The following is an 18,414-nucleotide window of genomic DNA, read 5'->3' as shown; positions in this document are numbered from 1 at the left end:
TACCTTTTTATAATTTTTTATTAAAATTTGAAAAAAATGTAACTAGCATATAATCAACACCACAAACGCAGTAAAAATATGTAAATAAAAAGAAAAATATGTAAAAAATACAACTGTACAGTATTAAGTAACATTATTAGTAAATATATTGCCCAATAGTTGTTGTTGAATAGGTGGACGATAAAACATCTACCCTTAAGACGTTTTCAAGTGGAATAACAATTAAGAGAGACGTGCACCACACAGTCAACACAACATCGTTTTTCTCTCAAATGGGTAATTTTGTTGCATACCACGTGATCACTGCAGACAATATTACCATTAACACAAGCAAAAATAGCTGTAATAAACAAAATATCGAAAACAAACATTTTGTTTTCGTGTGACTGACCAATGCAACTAAAGTAGAGACCACTTTCAAAAGCTGCGTAATTGCAAACAATAAATTAATAGCCTTTAATTATGGTAAATTACCTAGAGATTTAATAGGTTTCACATTAGATGGTAAGGAGTAGAATAAGACTTAACAACACTAAAAGAAGCTTTTTTATCTCTGATGGACAGCCAGTAAATGTAAAGTCACTTCTGAAAAACATTGCTGTGACAAATTTTTTATCGAAAATAACTGATCTGGCCAAATGGCCAAAAAACATTTACATGTTAAAAAAATGAACATAATCAAAACAGACTCAAAGCTTTCTATAAAATAGCAACTGTTAGATCTGATTTCATTTCATCAAGTTTGTCGCTGACGTCTTTTGGAGTAGAAACGTTCTCCGTGCTTGTTTCTTCAGGTATTGAGTGAGTATTTGAAATTTGCGGTGCTTCATCATTATCCGACGTTTCAACGATCACTAAATTATCCGACATGTCGTCTGGTGCCAAATCAGCTGTATTAGTTGCATCGCTATCGTCATCAGCGGGTTTAATACGAAAATACTCATGAATCCCTTCCTTTTTATATCTGTGGATACGACACAAGTGAGTTGTCATAGCACGCCGATTATGATAACGTGCATCGCATTCTGGACAAACGAATCCATTACTAGGTTTTGACGTTGAATCATCAGAGACGTTCTCCTCTTTAGCTATCGTGCTGCTCTCTGCAAATATTCTTTTCGTTGAAGACTGACGTTTATTTACAACAGGCAAGTTTCGAACATGTTGTGGGAATATTCGTTTTCGTCCAACCCACCGAATACCATGAAATTTAAACTCGTGCGTCATCAGGGCTCGACGACCTTTAAAATGTTTGTCGCATATGAAACACACTGGAGGTCCTTTAACGTCATCAACTACACTCAGTTCGTTTTCATCAACTGGATCTGCGCCTCGGTTTTCGTTTGCATCGTATGGCTCGCTTACTTCAGTTAATGATTTTTCAAGATCACGATAATGCGTTCCATGTGCTTTAAACATATGTATCCGCATAGCACGACCATCTACACATTCCTTGTTGCATGTTGGACAAGTGGAACTTACACGAGGGAGTATAGGAACTCCATTAGGCCAGAAATCGGAGTACTGGTCTTTTGATATCTTGTGCGCAGAATATAAATGTGCAACGAGTGACTTATGTTGGGTGAAGGAGCGATCACATTTCGGGCAATCAATGGAATCGGCAGTAGCACCTGTCGGACTATTTACTCCAGGTGTATGATCATTCTTTACCTCTTCGTTCTTTTCTACTGATGAAAAGTTTGCAGTGAGCTCGGTACGTGATGGTTTTCTTGGAACGAATGTCTCGTTCGTAATTCGATGCGCCTGTCTGTAGTGCGTAAATAGTGCTCGATAATTTCCGAATACACGTCCGCACTTGTCACATGGATTTGGTTCTTCTATTAAATCCTTGCCCTTGTTACGATTTACCGGTGAGTTTAAACTAGAGTTAGATACCCACGATTTAGAACGAGCTAATTCTTTCTTTGATAAAATAAAACCGTGTCTTTTGAAAGTGTGAATACGAATAGCTTTCGTCGTTCTAAACTTCGCTTTGCATCGTTGACATTTGTAGCGTAGTTCATCTCCTTGTCGGCTCCCAGGTGCACCCGTCCCTTGGTTACCAGGTGACGATTTCCATTCATTCAACTCCTTATCATTTAACAGTATACCGTGCTTCTTAAAAGCGTGAACTCTTATTGCTTTTGTGTTGTCAAACGAAACGTCACAATGAGGGCAGGTGTAAACATAGACGGTGATTTCGACGTCATTTTTGAAGAATTCCTGACGCGTCTCCACGTCGACATCGTCAATTGTGATGTTAATACCATGCTCTACAGCTGTATGAGAGCATAACTCGTCAAAGTTTTGATATTCTTGATCACAATATTTGCAAGGGAATATTGCAACTTCATTGCTTTCATCATTTTTATGAGATGATTCTTTTCCCCAGACGCCATGACAACGGCCGTAGTGCGTTTTCATACCAGTAATCGACTTTGTTGATTTCTGACATATAGGACAGGAATACTCCCCAATATTCGGTTCAAACTCCGGTTCATTTTTAAGTAATTCAAGTGCTTCATGGTTACTTAGTTGAAAACGTGATGAGTCCGGACTTTTTAACCGTGTCATTGAGACACGGTCGTGTAGTAAGTTGGACTTCGGATCCAGTACTGTTTCGTCATCGTTAGACGAAACATCTTCCATTGGACTGTCTACTCGATTCTCTTCTGAGGCGGCGCTATCCTTTGTCTTCGCACTGAGAGGTAAATCGACACCTGGGTTAAGACGTCTAAATTTTGCGCGACATGTGCGAACATGCCAAATAAGCTCTGTCGAATGCCCAAACTTTATTTTGCATATATCGCATGAAAAGAGTTTGATCTTGTGGACAGCCCCTTTGTGGTTTTTCAGTAGCTTTTCCTGTTTAAATTTAGCCCCGCAAAACTGGCAAATATAAGACTTAGGTTTTCCAGAGACAGAATACTTGCTATTTTTAATCTTCCACACCGAGCTCGATGTTTTTACACGAGCGTTCCCATCTTTTTGATGACAGCGCATGTGCCATATCACTTGGCTGGAGTATTGGAACTTTTTATCGCAAAAGGAACAGTCGAATGGTTTTTCACCGTGTATTAAACCACGATGATTTTTCAAACGTTTCTCGTCATCAAAAGATAACTCGCATGTGCTACATATGAATTTACTTTTATTGCTATTGGCGTGTTTTTCTTTGACGTGATCTGACAATAATTTATTTGAAGTGAATATTTCGCTACAATCAGGACATTTACTAACCGATAACTCCGTGTCGTCAACAGAGCCGTTGTCATTGTTGTTAATTACACTCAGCATGGTAGCGGAGGATAACTGATCCGCAGTTTTTAATTGCGATAACTCAGGGTGGACATCGCGTCGATGATTCATAAGCTCGGTCAAGGTATTGAGCATTGTGTTGCACAAACTGCAAGTGTAAACGCGTTCTCCTGGTTGCCCTTGTGGTTTACCATGCACGTCTTCTTGATGTTTGCGAAGCACATGCTCTTTGGTAAACACCATTTCACAATCGGGACAAGACTTCTTCAGGTGTTGCTGTTTGGTATGAAACTTCAATCTGCTCCATGTTCGATATATTTTGGAGCATTTTGGACAGCGATATCCGTTTGTGCGTCGATGGTCTTGTTTCAAATGCTGTCGCCGCAAAATGTCGGATGCGAAGTATTCTTTGCACACATCACATATAAAGGCTGAGATTTTTGCATCTTTGTTTTTAGAACAAACTTCAATATGACGACTAAGTAGGTCCTTGTTTTTGAAAGCTAAATCACAATGCCGACACAAAGGATGCTTTCTAACAATCTTCGTATTTTCATCATTTCTAGCTTCAACTGACCCAGCAGCATTCGTTTGCGCGAATTGTATTTCCGAATAGACACTGTTTTTGGGTTCGGTGATAACATGCACATAAGCGATGTGATCTTGCAATAAAGAGTCTTTATTAAATGACTTTTTACAAAAACGACATTCATGAACCACGTCAACCATTTTGTGTCTGGCGAAATGTCTACTCAGAGCATCTGGCGACTGAAAAACTTTAATACAATGGCGGCATTTAAACTCGGGCTGGTCAGTATCATGCGTAGCCATGTGTTTCATTACGGCGTCATGCGTTTCAAACGGCACGTTACAAATACCACATCGGAACGGCATTCTAACGTTATGAACTTTACTTCTGTGTTGATTGAACTTTTTAAGTGACGTGAAGGAGCTGTTACATTCCAGGCATAACATTTCGGCGTTTAAATTTCCGCAGTTAAGCACGTGCGTGTTGTGTTCAGTCAAGCTGGTGGATGAATGGTAACATTTCTCGCATACGTGTGTGTGATTTTCTGATATGTGCTCCTGAAGATGATGATCAGAGGCTAACTCCTCACCACAAACGAGACATTCAAACAAAGCATCAGTAGAACGATAATTTCCAAATAAGGGTGTGGAGGCTCTTGTACTTGTATCTTCACTAATCTGTCCCATTTTTAGATCAGTCTGAACAGAAGTACTATTGATATTCTGCTTGGTTAAATTTTTGGTAATAATATCTACCGGATCAGTTTGAGTTGAAATTTCTGCAGTTTTCTTTAAAGGAACGATTAGCAATCCAGCTAGTTGATCCAATGAAACATTGCCAGTAGCAGACAACAATTGATCTGGATTTAAAATGACAGTGCCTTTATTAGGAACTCCAAAAGTATTTGTTGTTTTTTGCTGTTTCAATTCAGAATATTGTATACTTGCCAAATGAGCTTGAACTGATGTACCATGTGAATGACGTAGCTCCTGCATTTGGGGAGGGCCATGGTTCTGAATTTGATATGTCGTTGTTGGTCTCTGTCCACTGTTCTTCATTGGTTGCTGTTGGACTGGTCGAATATGTTGAGATGCTGCATTGTGGACTCGAGTGCCATCATCTGGCGGTTTTGCTATACGAACCGGATACGTGTAATGCGGCATCATGTCATAATGTTGCCGATGACGTATATCAGGGTTACCATTTCTTGGATCAGTTGGTGACACAAAAGAAACATTTACCCCTTTCTGCATTCCATTGTTAACAGGAATACCTGGTCGAAATGTTTCCAAAGAACTGCTAGGATGTCCATCCACAGGGATCTTGTCCAAATCGTACGTGTTTTTAACGTTTGCAGGTGCAATGGGAACGAACTCGGTCATATATGTTGCTTGTCCGTTCATGTTAGACACATAATGGGTGTTGTTGTAACCACGGTTGGCGTCATGATATATTGGTTCACGTGGATGTACAGGTATGTATCTGGTAACTGGTGCTGCGTTTTTTAGAGGACTATGCTGCTGAACAATAGTGTTGCTGAATCTCTGATTTATTTGGGAGGTATAAACTCTAGAATATGGCACCAATTGAGGCGATTTTTCAATCAATGGAGGCGGCGGAGGTATATAAGATCCCTTGGCAGTACCTTTCTCACATTCTAGGGACCTTGGGTTGACAATTTCTATTTTCGATGACATAAAATCGTAATTAGGTTTACTAATGTTTCCAGCTTGTTTGATCACCTGCTCGCTATTACTTCGATTAAAATAACTCATACTGCTCGTAGTGCCGTTGGTATTAGAACTTGCTGACTCCTGCGACATATAAGCGTTACTGTGTCCAGTTGGGTATTCGCGCGGCGTTACCATTGCGTCCTTTGACGATGTATCGCCTGGGTCAGGTTTTATATGCTGTCGTATGTGACTTGCTAAACGGTCCAAACTGGTTTCGCAAAACGAACACAACGAACAGTTAAATAGCTCAATAGCATTTTCACTCGGCATCTAAAAAAATGCAATAAAAAATAATTGAAGATCATTCATTTTTAGTTTCGATTTTAAGATTCTACTGTTCACAATTTTAAAATCATAATAATACAGTTGAAGTTTCTTTTACGGGAAAAATGTCTTCCGCTGAAAGGTTTCGGCACGACTCGAGGAATAAAACTGTTTAGAAAGTAAAATGAACCACAAACTACATTACAAGCAGCATGCGGGTATTTTAGCTTTGTATATGACATACGAGGTGTCTGATGATGTGGATAAAATTTTAATAGTCACAAATTGCTTATTAAACCACTGACAGAGCAATTAAAATATAATTAGACAGAAATTTATCACATTTTTCTGACACAGCTTGGCTGACTTAATTGATTTAAATTTGAGAAGTATTTGAAAATGAGGTCATTTTATAAAATGAATAAATAAATGACTTGGTTTGACTTCGCGAAAATTGCAAAAGTTACTCCTACACCAATCCAGTTGGTTAAACTAGTAACTTCTTATCCTCCCAGGGTTAAACATTATCCTAAATAGCTGTAGAAAATAAGAATAACACAACTTAAGAAACAAAATGGAACGTTTTTGTACCGGAGAACAAAAATGTGAGCACATTTTATAAATCGCGGTTTATAATGCAAAACATTTAAAAAAACTATGCAGATACTAGGCCTCTTATTTTCCGTCTCTTTTTCATTGATCAGTAAAACATCAACTTTGACCAAGTTTGTTTTGTTTCAATTATTGATTTCTCTATACACACTTTATTTTTAAACAAAATTGTTTTTGTTCGAATTATCAAGGCTTTACCATTATCTTTGGATAATTTTAACTAATTTTTGAATTTGCTTTTAAACAATTATTTGCTTAAGATTAAAAATTATTTAAGGCTCGATTTTTTAAGAACCATGAGGTGAAACAAAATGTAGAACTTGTGTTAACTGATATCTTAATGCTTCGCTTTTTTTTGAATGACGATGAAGTAATTTTTACCTAGATTGAGGATAAAATTTCTTGCGTTGACTTATTTTCGCGCGCAAAATATCTTTTGCATTTCTTTTAGATATAGTAGTGAATTGCATTTGACCATTTTTTATTAGCATTTTTATTTGTGAATTTTACAATTTTTATAAACATCTTCCAATACAAAAAATCTGCACCAACTTACAGTGCATCGATAGAGAGTCAACCATTCAACCTCAGAGGGTGGGTAAAAATTAATCACAAAAGTCGAAGAAAAAGACTACGACTTTCTAGTCTTTTTCCTTCATAGGTAACAGACTGCAAAGTACAGCTAGATTTTACATACTAATTTAGCTAGCTTATACCGGTGTGATTCAAGATTTCAGCGAACGCAAGTTTGATAATGACTAACACAGATACGAAAAAATTTCCAAGATAAAGAAGTATCTTTATTATAGTTAATTTAAATAAATAAATAAAAAATCAGAAGAGAACATTTCGCGTGGATTCAATTTTTTTGCTGCAAATTATTTCTTCGAATATTTGAACAAAGATTAAATATCGCTTGTTTGGTCCAAATCGTTGGGCAATTAATTTGTGTCTTTCATCTTTAAATGTAATACAGTTCTTAGCTTAATGTTGAACAGATTCTTCAATAAGTGTGCTTTATCAGCAGGCCGAAATATGTTTGCTTTGTTTTGTATTTCGATTGCGCTAATAATACACGAAAGAGAGGCGCGATAAATATATACAGAGGCCGATTCTTTTTGATTTTTCACGGGCTAATAATTATGGTCAAAACTTTATGTATCTGGAGAATACTTTTACGTCTTCGTAACACCACCATCCTGAAAAATTTTAGTCATCAATATGACATAGATTTAACTGTAAACAACTATAAATCCTTGTCATAACAATATCAGTTAATTTTTAACCGCAACAAAATTAACAGGGATAGGAAATTGATGTATCACCTAACCAACGGGGACACAACAACTTAATGAGATCGATTACTCGCTTGCTTTCAACAACATTTTTGTAACCAAGTTTACATAGCTGAGAAGATACAACTATATATATTTGTTCTTATGGCTTGCTTTTTTTATATTTGCTATTTATATTACATTTCTTTACTTCTCATTCTTAACAACAACAAAAAAACAAATAAATAAATAAATAAATGAATAAAATAAAAAGGAGTTGTCCAAAAGTGTAGTAGCTACGAAAAACGGGTTTATTTTAAAGAAATTTTGCAACTTGTTTGAAATAATAAATAAAACTACCCCGGAGGTATCAATTCTTTGTGGACGATTTTAAACGCATTTCTTATTTTTAGTAAAGATTACTTTCCAATGTTACAAAAGCTAACAGAACTTTTGTAACATTGCATTTTTGTGCATGCGCACACATTCTTGCAGTTAAAAAAAAAAGAAAGACCATATGAAATGGCTATTTTAAATTCATAAGCAGAAGGTGCTGAAATAAATTTTTTAACTAAATTTTCTTTTTTAAATAAAATTTCAACAATTTTGAGGCAATATTGTGTTTTTCAAATGGACTTATTAGATCTTTATCTGTGGTCTGTTTTTTACATATTCTTCCTACAAAAATGGGTGCGCATGTCAATTGTTTTCAACGCAAAATCAAAACATTATACTGCATAGAAAGCCACCTATTAATTATTGCTGTAAAATCGCTTTTTGTTGTGCACACGTGGACCAAGAGGACAGCGATCAAAATTTGTTGTGGCGCTTCCGTACAAAGATTCTCGTTGGAGCACACGAAGGTCTCGAAATTTGTCACGTGCTGACATCAGCAACAATTAGCACATTTCAAGAATATGATTTAACAAAATAACATTCTTCTCTAATATAGAAATCGTCCCTATGCAATCACTTGTGAAGGTCAACTTCAAAATAAGCATAATGTTACATTATATCCTGGCTTAACAATAGTTACACTATTTTATTTGAATCTGATTAAATTTTGAAGAAAATAAAAAAAATGCGGAGTACAAGAGGTTTTAAATATTCCATAAAATGATATGGTAAAGTCAATACATAGTAAAATCAGCATCGATAATTTATTTCAAAATTGCTTTACAATGCAGGATACTTAACAGTCGATGTTTCACCAGAAGAAATAAAAAAAAATGACGTTTCACTGTTTGACATTGTTTTGTACCCATTGAGAATCATGATGCTTGAAAGCATTGACCATTTTTTAAGGGTTAGAAATATTTAGCGTACATATTTTTAATTTAGATCTAATTGTTTCGACAAGTCTTCCGAAAAAGAACGCTATTAAAATGTCAGCCAAATGTTTTTCTGATTTAAAGTCCTATTTCATTTTATATGTGGACTAGAGTAATCTGATAAAAACATGCGAGTTGTTGATAATTTTCAGCCAAGAAAGCACTCATTTATGCGATGTTAACTATCAAATATATAAATCAAACATTATCATACTTCTAATTAAACAGGACCGTGTACATTATTTAGCAGTTTTGGAGCTTTATTATTCTTAAAAAGAATGTCTACGAAGCTTGAGTTAATTTAAGTGCAAAAAAATAGTCTAAAGCGAGGGATCCGTTTAAATGTCTGAAATTGAAGAGAAGATTGGAATTATTAGAAAACACGCCTGTGCGAAACAGTTTAAATGTTTTTTACGAAAAAACGCTTTGCAACAAACACAACATGAAAAAGCATCTGTAACATAACAAACACAATGTGTACAAGCGTTAAACAATAAAATAAAAATAAAATTTTACCTTTCTAAAACTTTTTTTATTTCTATAGCCGCGAAAATGGTTTCGATCTTTTTCTCATCAATCCTTTCTCCTGGAGTGCTCGTTCGGTTTATTTATTAATTATACAATCTAAAATACAATAAGATAATTCTCAACTCATATGCCATATAGATCTAAAAAATATTCAGAAGCGCATAAGAAACATGAAATTGATCTTATGCAGGAAAAAGAAAGGAAACGCTTTTTTTTTAATTGCAATGTGCAATAAAATACAACAGACTACAGTGCATTATTGCTTGCGTATTTTAAGTTACACATTTACAAATTTAAACAACAACTCTCAATATTTCTTATAAGTTATTAAACTTTAAATACTTTCTCTTCTTGTATCGCTATTATTTTCGCATTCAGATATTCGACAATATTGCACACAGTCAAGGCAAACATACATTTAAATATTTCAGTTGTCAAAACTAATGAGCACGACTTTTTAAACTGAACACATTTTTGACATCTGTTTTAGCTTCATGATGCTACACATTGCATATTCTTAGGATTTAATTGATTCTGCAGTACAACCATCAAGAATTAACTATGAACTCTGCAACAGAGTGTCATTTAAAGATTAATCTATACAAACTGTCTTGACAGTTGGTACTTGCTCGCCTTGTTTTCAGATATTATTATAAACAACAAATAACTCAGTACATCGAAAACATTTATTAAAAAAAAAATGCACGTTGATTCAATTAAAAATTCTAATATAAGGAGAAAAAAGTCCGATCGAATTGGTTAGTCGAACGTTCGATTAAAAATTCGATCACAAAAAGGCTGCTTTCTTAAACTGAAAATAAGGAGCTGCTGTAAAAGGATCTGAAAAAGTTGCGTCTGCCTAATTGAATTTTTCCTTAGTATTTTGGAATCTATTTTTAAAGATTTTCATGAAGAATGTGTGATATGAAAAACGGACCAAACTCGGCATCTCACCTTGTTGAACCTGAACACCTTATAAACAAGAGATTCGAGATTGCTAGGTGGAACCTGCTCAATATTTTCTGCCATTTTACTTATCTTTCTAACGTATTCCAAAGCCGGTGGCATTCACAGAATAAGCCAAAGAAATAAGAAAATAGTTTTACTATTTGTCATTTAAATGTATCAAGGCGTCTCATTAAAACAGAAGGAGATTTTACAAACTTCACTTTGTTCAAAAGAAGCATTTAAGTGTATTACAAAACCCAACACTCTAACAATTTGGTAAAAAGAAAGAAAACTTTTAATGCAACTCGATAGCAACTTGAAAATTAGTACAGAATATTTGCATGGTTTTTCTTGTAGTTTTAATTTTGCAGACAATACACAATATTTCTATTCTACACGGAGTCGCTAAACCTATTTATTTTTTAAAATCGAAATTATCAACAAAGTGTTCAATTGATGGCGATAAACAGATGTTACCAATGAATGAGCCAACCACAACATTATACAATATAGTCTAAGCACGCCGCATATATTGATGTGGCTATTTCACTAAAACACACAATGAAATGATAGAGACTTTAAGTATCACCTGAACAATGAAAACATTTTTCTTTCTCATCCTCTTTCTTTAGTATAGAAAGTTCAGTATAAAAACAACAACTATATTCTTACTATCTACTGCAGAAAGTTCAGTCATAGTAAAACAATGTCTTTTCAACACTGTATTTCCTCCTATCCGTTCAATTGTGACTAATTGACATTTAAGTAGCTAATTGGTCATTCAGTAAAAAATGGCCATCATTCGTTGTTTTTGTTATATATGGTTTCTTACTTTCTTTATTGGAGCACGTGCCCAACAGAAATCTTGAAAAAGTTATTACGCATATCAATAAAAATATTTAAAATCGACGTACTCATATAGAATGTTTTCAGGCATACCTTACGATACTTACTACGTCTAAAGACAAACAATCTTATCGCTGGTCTAATTTCCAATTCAGAGTTTGTTGTTAATTAAAACTTACCAAACAGAGATATTAATGAGATGAATTCTGAGCATTTAAATGAGGTTGTTAGGTTGTTGCCAGCATAAGTTTATTCGCCGGCTTCTAAAAGACGTGCAATTTAATGTTAAATGCTTTTTTCAAGAATTTATAAATTGGTTTTTGCATTTAAAAGCAAATAATAATCTTGCTAAAAGCATACCACAACTGAAAGGCAAAAAATTCAGCGGGAAATATTTTATGAGACAAACAAGCGAAATAGCTTAAAGCAAGAAACCTAATTTGAATAATTTATCAAAAAGGTGTGAATTTCGTACGTGTTTGCGCTGCAATCTTGCCACCTGCGAAATTCGCTTTCCAGTGACAGGTTTAATGGTAAACCATTTTTGGATTCTCAATTTAAAAAGAAATTATTTACAGTATTCTTTTAAATTAAAAAACGAACTCACAAGCTAAAGTGCAATATATTATAATTAGGATAAAACTTTTTTCATGGACGTGTTGAACAACTTTTTACATCATGGCTTTAAAAGAATACAGACAATGTGACCACGACACAAAAAGAATTGGAAAGTTCGTATGCAGCTTAAAAATATTGTTAAAGAAGATTTAAAGCGATCCATGTATGAATCAGTTTAGCCAATTGTAAAAATGTAAAGCTTTGAAATATAATTTAAAAATAATTGTAAAATTGGTTTTATTTAAAAAACTGTTTCAATTTCCCACCACCACCAACTTCTAAACAACCCTAAAATTCGGCTTGTCTATTCGTTATTGGAAAAGAAGCAAACCGCAGATTCTACAAATTAACAAAAATGTTAGCCATTAAATTCTGCTACTGTAGCACTTCGAAGCAAATTCCTTAAAATTTGTAAAATTTGCTCATACAAGCAATATCAGCGATGCCAATCCTCTGATGCCAAATTTAAATTGCCATCTTGTAACTAACTTTAACATGTTTGATAGTGACAAAGGAATGGCAATTAGAAAGGTTTTTTTTTTCTCTGCATAATCCTTTAAGAAAGTGCGTCTCAACTGTTGTAAACATAAGAGGAGTATTGAAAGCAGATCGCTAGCTTGTACAGAAACCTATAATGATAACTTGAAGATGATTCACAATTGTATGGTGTGGTTAACCTTTACACAATACCTAGTGTTTAACGCGCTTATTCCTGACAGCGAATTACAAAAAAGGCTAATTTGGATAAAAAGGAGTTATAACGTCTCCTGATGTTAAAAATATTACCCAGCTAAAACACGAGGTTATTTCAGAGGTTATTAAGAATACTCATATGCGGCATCTTGGGAGTTCATATGCGAAGTTGTGATAAAAAATCAAGAGTTTTTCCCGACAAAACACGTTTCTGTCCTTTTCGAGTTTTTGCTTTGTTTTAAATGTCCAAGCTATATAACTGTAAAGTAGGTGAAAAAACTACCCGTTGCAGTTACTGAAAACAAAAAATATTATATGTTATCCTATAAAAAAATCAATAACACAAGCTAGCTAGCTATATAAACACCAATTAAAAAAATAATCTAGGAGAAATATGCAAAACTTGAATATAAATTACCATGTTGGAAGCCTTTTAAATCACAAAATATATTTCCAACGTAAAGCTAATGAAATAAAATAAATAAAATTCAAACTGAATTACATATGAAGAAAAGTTAAACAATATTTTAAAAACAGTGCGAAACTTACCCAGTAATATTTTTTTAACATCATCTCAACTTAATATTCTCAACACGAAATCAAAATAATTTCCACATTTATTTTTTTCACACTTGAATGAAAACGACCAAGCCTCGTTAATAATCTCTTTGTTATCTTAACAATACAATCAATTCTCATTGGGTAAGGTTTAATAAAAGCAATATTCAATATTTATTAAAGTGGTTTGTTGGCAGTGTACATTACATCTTTATCAGAATGTCAAAACGAACACAAAAGCAACGCGAGATATTATGTTATTATGTAAATCGGAGTTGAACATAATAAAAACACTCAAATTCCCTTCTCTACAGGAAATATAATTTACTTCGTGCGAATCATTATAGCTAAGAATTCAAATGTTTCTTTCACTATGCAAGCTTTTCACCTCTTTGCTTTGTACTTTAGCATTCTTTGTGCCACAGTAGACGACTTTGAGTACAACAGAGTTGAAGAGAATACCCTCCAAGTTTTATGTACAAGAAAAAAAATTTTTAATGTAGAACATGAGCAGCTGAGCATTGTTCTTGATGTAAATAGTGTTTGCTTTAAGCTGTGCTCGTTGTGTATAATTAATTCACCCTTTGGGATATGCAATGTCCATTTCATTACTTTGCTTCTCCTTCACGCAGCCATGTTACTTTAAAGAAAATAAATCAATGCGCTGATAAAAAGACATGTGTAAAATTTTGCGAAGTTTGAGCACAGCTAGACGTTTTGCGTGAAAATGGAAGTTGAAAAATGTTCTTTATTCTTTAAACAGTTATTAAATGCAAATGGTTTCAATTTTTTCACAACTTAAAAAATATGCCCCTGTTTAGAATGCAAAAAAGTTGTTGTGTTATAAGAATATTATAGTGTTGTGATACACAAAAAAACTTTCGTTGAAACGTGATATCTTGTTAAGTCATCATTAATGATAAGGCTTTGCTTTGCCATGGTCACACAGCCTAGAATTCATATCACATAGTATTGATGCATTACCTCAAAAGGTATATTTTAAAAAAGTTAAAAAACATGCTCCAAAAAAACCTCTTCAAACCAATAATTAAAAACGCCCGTTGATACAAAACATTGTAAAGAATGAAGTCAATGTTAATTATTGTTTTTGTGCTTTGTCCTATTTCTCTAGTGTGTCGTTCATTTGGTTTAGTTAAAAAACAATGTATAGAAAAAAAAATTAATTTCACATGAATAATGACTACGGTCTTTTAAAGTCATCGCTTTTAGCTTAATGTTTTTCTTTTGTTCATTTCAGGTTATGATGTTGCTCCAGGATGTGCGAATTTGCTACAGTTAAATAATGTATCGGTGTAAACCACACCTTACCAAAACTGGGTGGGAGAGCCGCAGGAAGAGAGAGTTCGTGCTTTGTGAAGTTCAATTTTTAAGTTTTTAATCATACTTGTCATTTAAAATGCTAGATTCCATATGTCAAACTAACAAAATTTAAAAGTTGAATCTGAAACTGTTGCCTGAATTTTCTTATTGATTTCAATTTAGTGTTGCTTCAAGTTGCAACTACTTCATGTATAACGGCATTGGATGGACACGCAAAAAATCTGGTTCGGATAGGTTATTGCCATCTTTAGTGAGTTAAACAAGATTGGACAGGTAAAGCATGGTGCTGAGAATGTCAGACTAACCAAATATTGTTGTTTTATTTTGACTACGAGTATAGTTTCAAGATAAACAACAGAGTTATACGAGAAACTAATTAGACATTAAGCGTTTTCATCTATATGTGACTATGCGACTGTACCATGAAAAATTGTTCATAATAATAAAGGAAACGTTAACGTTATTTAAATTTGTCCGTTTCTGAGTAAATCTAACAAAAACGCTATGGTGCTATTCAAATTTGCATGAAAACAAAGTAACTTGATGTCTAAATACTAAATACATATCTCTAGTTGCAATGTGCAAGTTGGGATGGTCTAGATTCGTTATATTGTGATATTATATAGTTACAATCTAAAACAAAAAATCATAAACCAACAACAACAACAACAAGAAAGAACAGTAAAGAAAATACTGCACCAATGAAAAATGCACGAGAAAAAGTCAAGGGAAAATGTAATGCATTAATTACAGTGTTGGATGTATCAAAACATTTATTTTCCCATTGACAAGTGATAAACTAAATAACCCAAATTTTTAGCATAGTGTTAAAAAGAAAGCTTGGTAATCTACGAACTTTTCGCAACTGCATTTAAGTTATATTTTGCCGAAGATAAAAAAACACAGATAATTAGAAAGGTTTCGTAAGGCTTCTTGTGCGTTTTTCGCAAAAGTATTGCAGCATTCCCAACAATTTTTTACATCTAATCTAGAGTGTATTAACATTTACGCAATTACTACTAATTGATAACATTAATTTCCATTGATTTAAAGAATGATGAGTCATTACAATCTTTATTGTAACTACACCATAAAAAAGAACAGAAAAACTTCAATACAAACAACAGCATTGTAAACAAAAACAAAATAGACAACAATAGAGGAACTTGCATTCTTTGTTCCTTTCTATTCCCTTAAACTTCATTTATATTTAGAAGAATTAACAGAAAAATTGTTGTCTCAGTTGAAATTATATGGTACCACTCCAAAGTAAATGTTGCTAGGATCTCAGGTGAAAGTACTGTCAACGCTGCACTGGTATCATTAGATATTCATGTTCTAACAACCACAAAATTTCAATCATAGCTATCTTCCAATGTTTTAATTGCATAAGTTGATAGGGGTATTGAAAAATTAAACTTCAAGCTGTTTCACCTAAACTCAAAAATTGTTAAAAACATCAAATATAAGAACCTCAGGGAAATATACAAGAAATAATTCTATAGATGTTTTTATTGCAAATTTAAACCACAGAAGCTTAAGATAAGATAACAGATGTCCATAATGATTTATGGATAAAAAAGTTTCTGTTTACATAATGAAAAAACATAATAGTCTTACCTATTCAGCAAAAAAGGATATAAAGGAAAACTTTAACTCTCCAATATCGAATTGATCAAAGAAGTGATTCAAAGAAAAAAACGTTTCATTAAAAAAATGTTATTTTTACCACTTTTTGTATAGAGATCAAATAACACTGTTATTGCATAAAGTACTTTAGAATTAAATCTACAGAGTAATCACATCCTGTTTACCTTTGTTAACCAACGTAATAATGGTTCAAATCAATATTGACAAATCTGAGCAAGCAAGAATTTTAACTGCGTTTAAGGATCTGAAAATATAGGTGCAATCGTCTTTAAATGAAGCAAAGCCAGATGTTCGCTATACATTTTTTTTTAAATTATTAATTACGTAAGACTTCGTAGGTTTTCTCAGGTTTTATACTACTTTATGTACAATAGACTAAAAAGAATGTTCTTCAAGTTCTATTTACAAACTCCGTGAATACATAGGCAAAATACGGAAGCATTTTACCTCAACAATTGCAATTTTTGATCCCATTGCAAAAAGAATGATGAAAGGAAATGTAAAAGCACGCTGGAAATATTATCTGAAAGGACATTGAAATAGAAGTCATATGACATAGAAATGGCAGCATGAAATTCAAATAACACAAAGATTACTAAGCATCAAATGAACGCTGTATTTAGTTTCCACTCACAAGAAGCACTCAGCATCATTTGTTGATGATTGTAAAATCTCTGATGGAATTCACATTGCAAGAAGAAACTTCACTTAAAATGTATTGACATTAAAATATAGTTCTTACATGTACTTTAAATTAATTTAATTACAAATTATGTTTCAAGTTAGTGTGCAAACAAAAATATGACGAGTTGATTCGCCGTTACTATCTCGATAATTTAAACAACTAATCGAGAGCAAGGATGTATCTTTCTGTTTACCTAAGTTGAAAGAGTTCATCTCAATTTAATCTGAATTTGACAAAATTTGCCAGAAAACAGAAAACAGTTCGTGTGGCAACTTGTGATAGATATGTATTATTATGTTAGGTTACGTAAGAAAGTTGACACGACATTAAATTAAAGGAATCATTCCGCAGTCAGGACAAGGCTACGTGCAATGGCACGATAAAAAATCTAGCAAAAACAAAACATCAGAAATAAAGTGAGAATCGTTCCCCACAATCCAAATAAACCGATCTTACCTTTCTAAACATTTCTCATCAATAAATTTTCTGGCCTTGAAGTTTGTAATCTTTTATGCATGTAAAAGCTTTACGACGAAGCTAAAGACTTTAAGGCCGTTTCTAACTTTATTAAGCTTTTAAACACAACTAAATCATGACATTTAATGAACCATATAACTACCATATTCTCCATTTAATCGAACAGAAATTATCTTTCTCATAATAGCAACAACTTAATATGCTAAGATGGGCTATCAAACTTTTAAAACCTTGTTAAGACATTGACACTTCTTTGTATTCATTCTCAACGCTCTGTTTGAATCGGTGCGATTGCTTGAGTAGCTACCACTTGTCATTTTATGTTTACCGCCTTATTTTGATTATAATGTTTTTAGAGAAAATAATACAAATTAAAAGTTGAAGACATGCATCGTTTAAAAAAAACTATTTGACACCAAGAAATAACTCAGTATGTGCTATGTTCACTGTATATATCTGTATATATCACCAAGAAGAACGAGAAACATATTTTGCTTACATACGTCTATACACAAAGATGAATCGATGCAAATCTATCAGTTATGCATTATTCATTCATTGAATGCTATTAGCATTAGAATAAAGTTTCAGTGTTATGACGAAAAAAAAAATTTTTAAAAGTACATTTAAAAAAATCAGTTGAATACTTTATGGAGGAAACCCGGGAACATTTTGCTTTTCTTGGTCGCAATGCATCGTAGTCGTTTCATAGTCAGACAAAAAGTCAGCTAAAAAGTAAGCAAGCTGGAATCATTTTTCGCAATTATATTCAAATTCAACAAGTTTAAGTCTATACATTCTTGTCGCAAACCAGTGGCTATTTTTAATGCTTTTACCCGGTGCCTTAGCCTCGAGCTGTCAATTTAGAAAGTACAATTTTGAAATAAAAACAGTTTATAATTTGCTCAAGTCGGACAATCGGACAATAAACACAAACGGCGGATACATCCATGTTCGTATACTTTGTTGTCATCTCTAAAAAAAAATGAAAACAAAAAATTTTTTACTTCTATTTCGTAAATTTAAATTTTTTTACAACTACTAGGTAATCTATTTGCAATATTTACGA

At 33.3% G+C, this 18,414-nt stretch overlaps 1 protein-coding gene across 4 annotated transcripts; it reads right to left on the bottom strand.

Moving 5' to 3' along the window:
• Positions 1 to 17,455, bottom strand: LOC130662348 (zinc finger protein 729-like). 4 transcript variants are annotated; one of them, XM_057461195.1, is made up of 3 exons: positions 17,325 to 17,455; positions 9,518 to 9,625; positions 1 to 5,790 (listed from the first exon to the last, which is right to left on the bottom strand). In XM_057461195.1, exon 3 carries the CDS (start codon positions 5,788 to 5,790, stop codon positions 700 to 702), a length of 5,091 nt encoding a protein of 1,696 aa, XP_057317178.1. In that variant the 5' UTR covers positions 9,518 to 9,625; positions 17,325 to 17,455; the 3' UTR covers positions 1 to 699. The 4 variants fall into 4 exon arrangements, with proteins under 4 accessions (XP_057317178.1, XP_057317177.1, XP_057317176.1 ...); XM_057461194.1 differs by lacking the exon at positions 17,325 to 17,455 and adding an exon at positions 16,154 to 16,223; XM_057461193.1 differs by lacking the exon at positions 17,325 to 17,455 and adding an exon at positions 13,184 to 13,290.
• Between the last annotated feature and the right edge of the window lie 959 nt (positions 17,456 to 18,414).

Source organism: Hydractinia symbiolongicarpus, chromosome 10 (genome assembly GCF_029227915.1).
Source record: "Hydractinia symbiolongicarpus strain clone_291-10 chromosome 10, HSymV2.1, whole genome shotgun sequence".
Classification (NCBI taxonomy): Eukaryota; Metazoa; Cnidaria; class Hydrozoa; order Anthoathecata; family Hydractiniidae; genus Hydractinia; species Hydractinia symbiolongicarpus.
Note: the sequence above shows the minus strand (reverse complement) of the source record. Positions and strands in the feature narration are given on the sequence as shown.

What these genes read in the sequence shown, in the direction of transcription:
- LOC130662348 (XM_057461195.1), bottom strand. Translation starts at nt 5,790, where the DNA reads ATGCCGAGTGAAAATGCTATTGAGCTATTTAACTGTTCGTTGTGTTCG.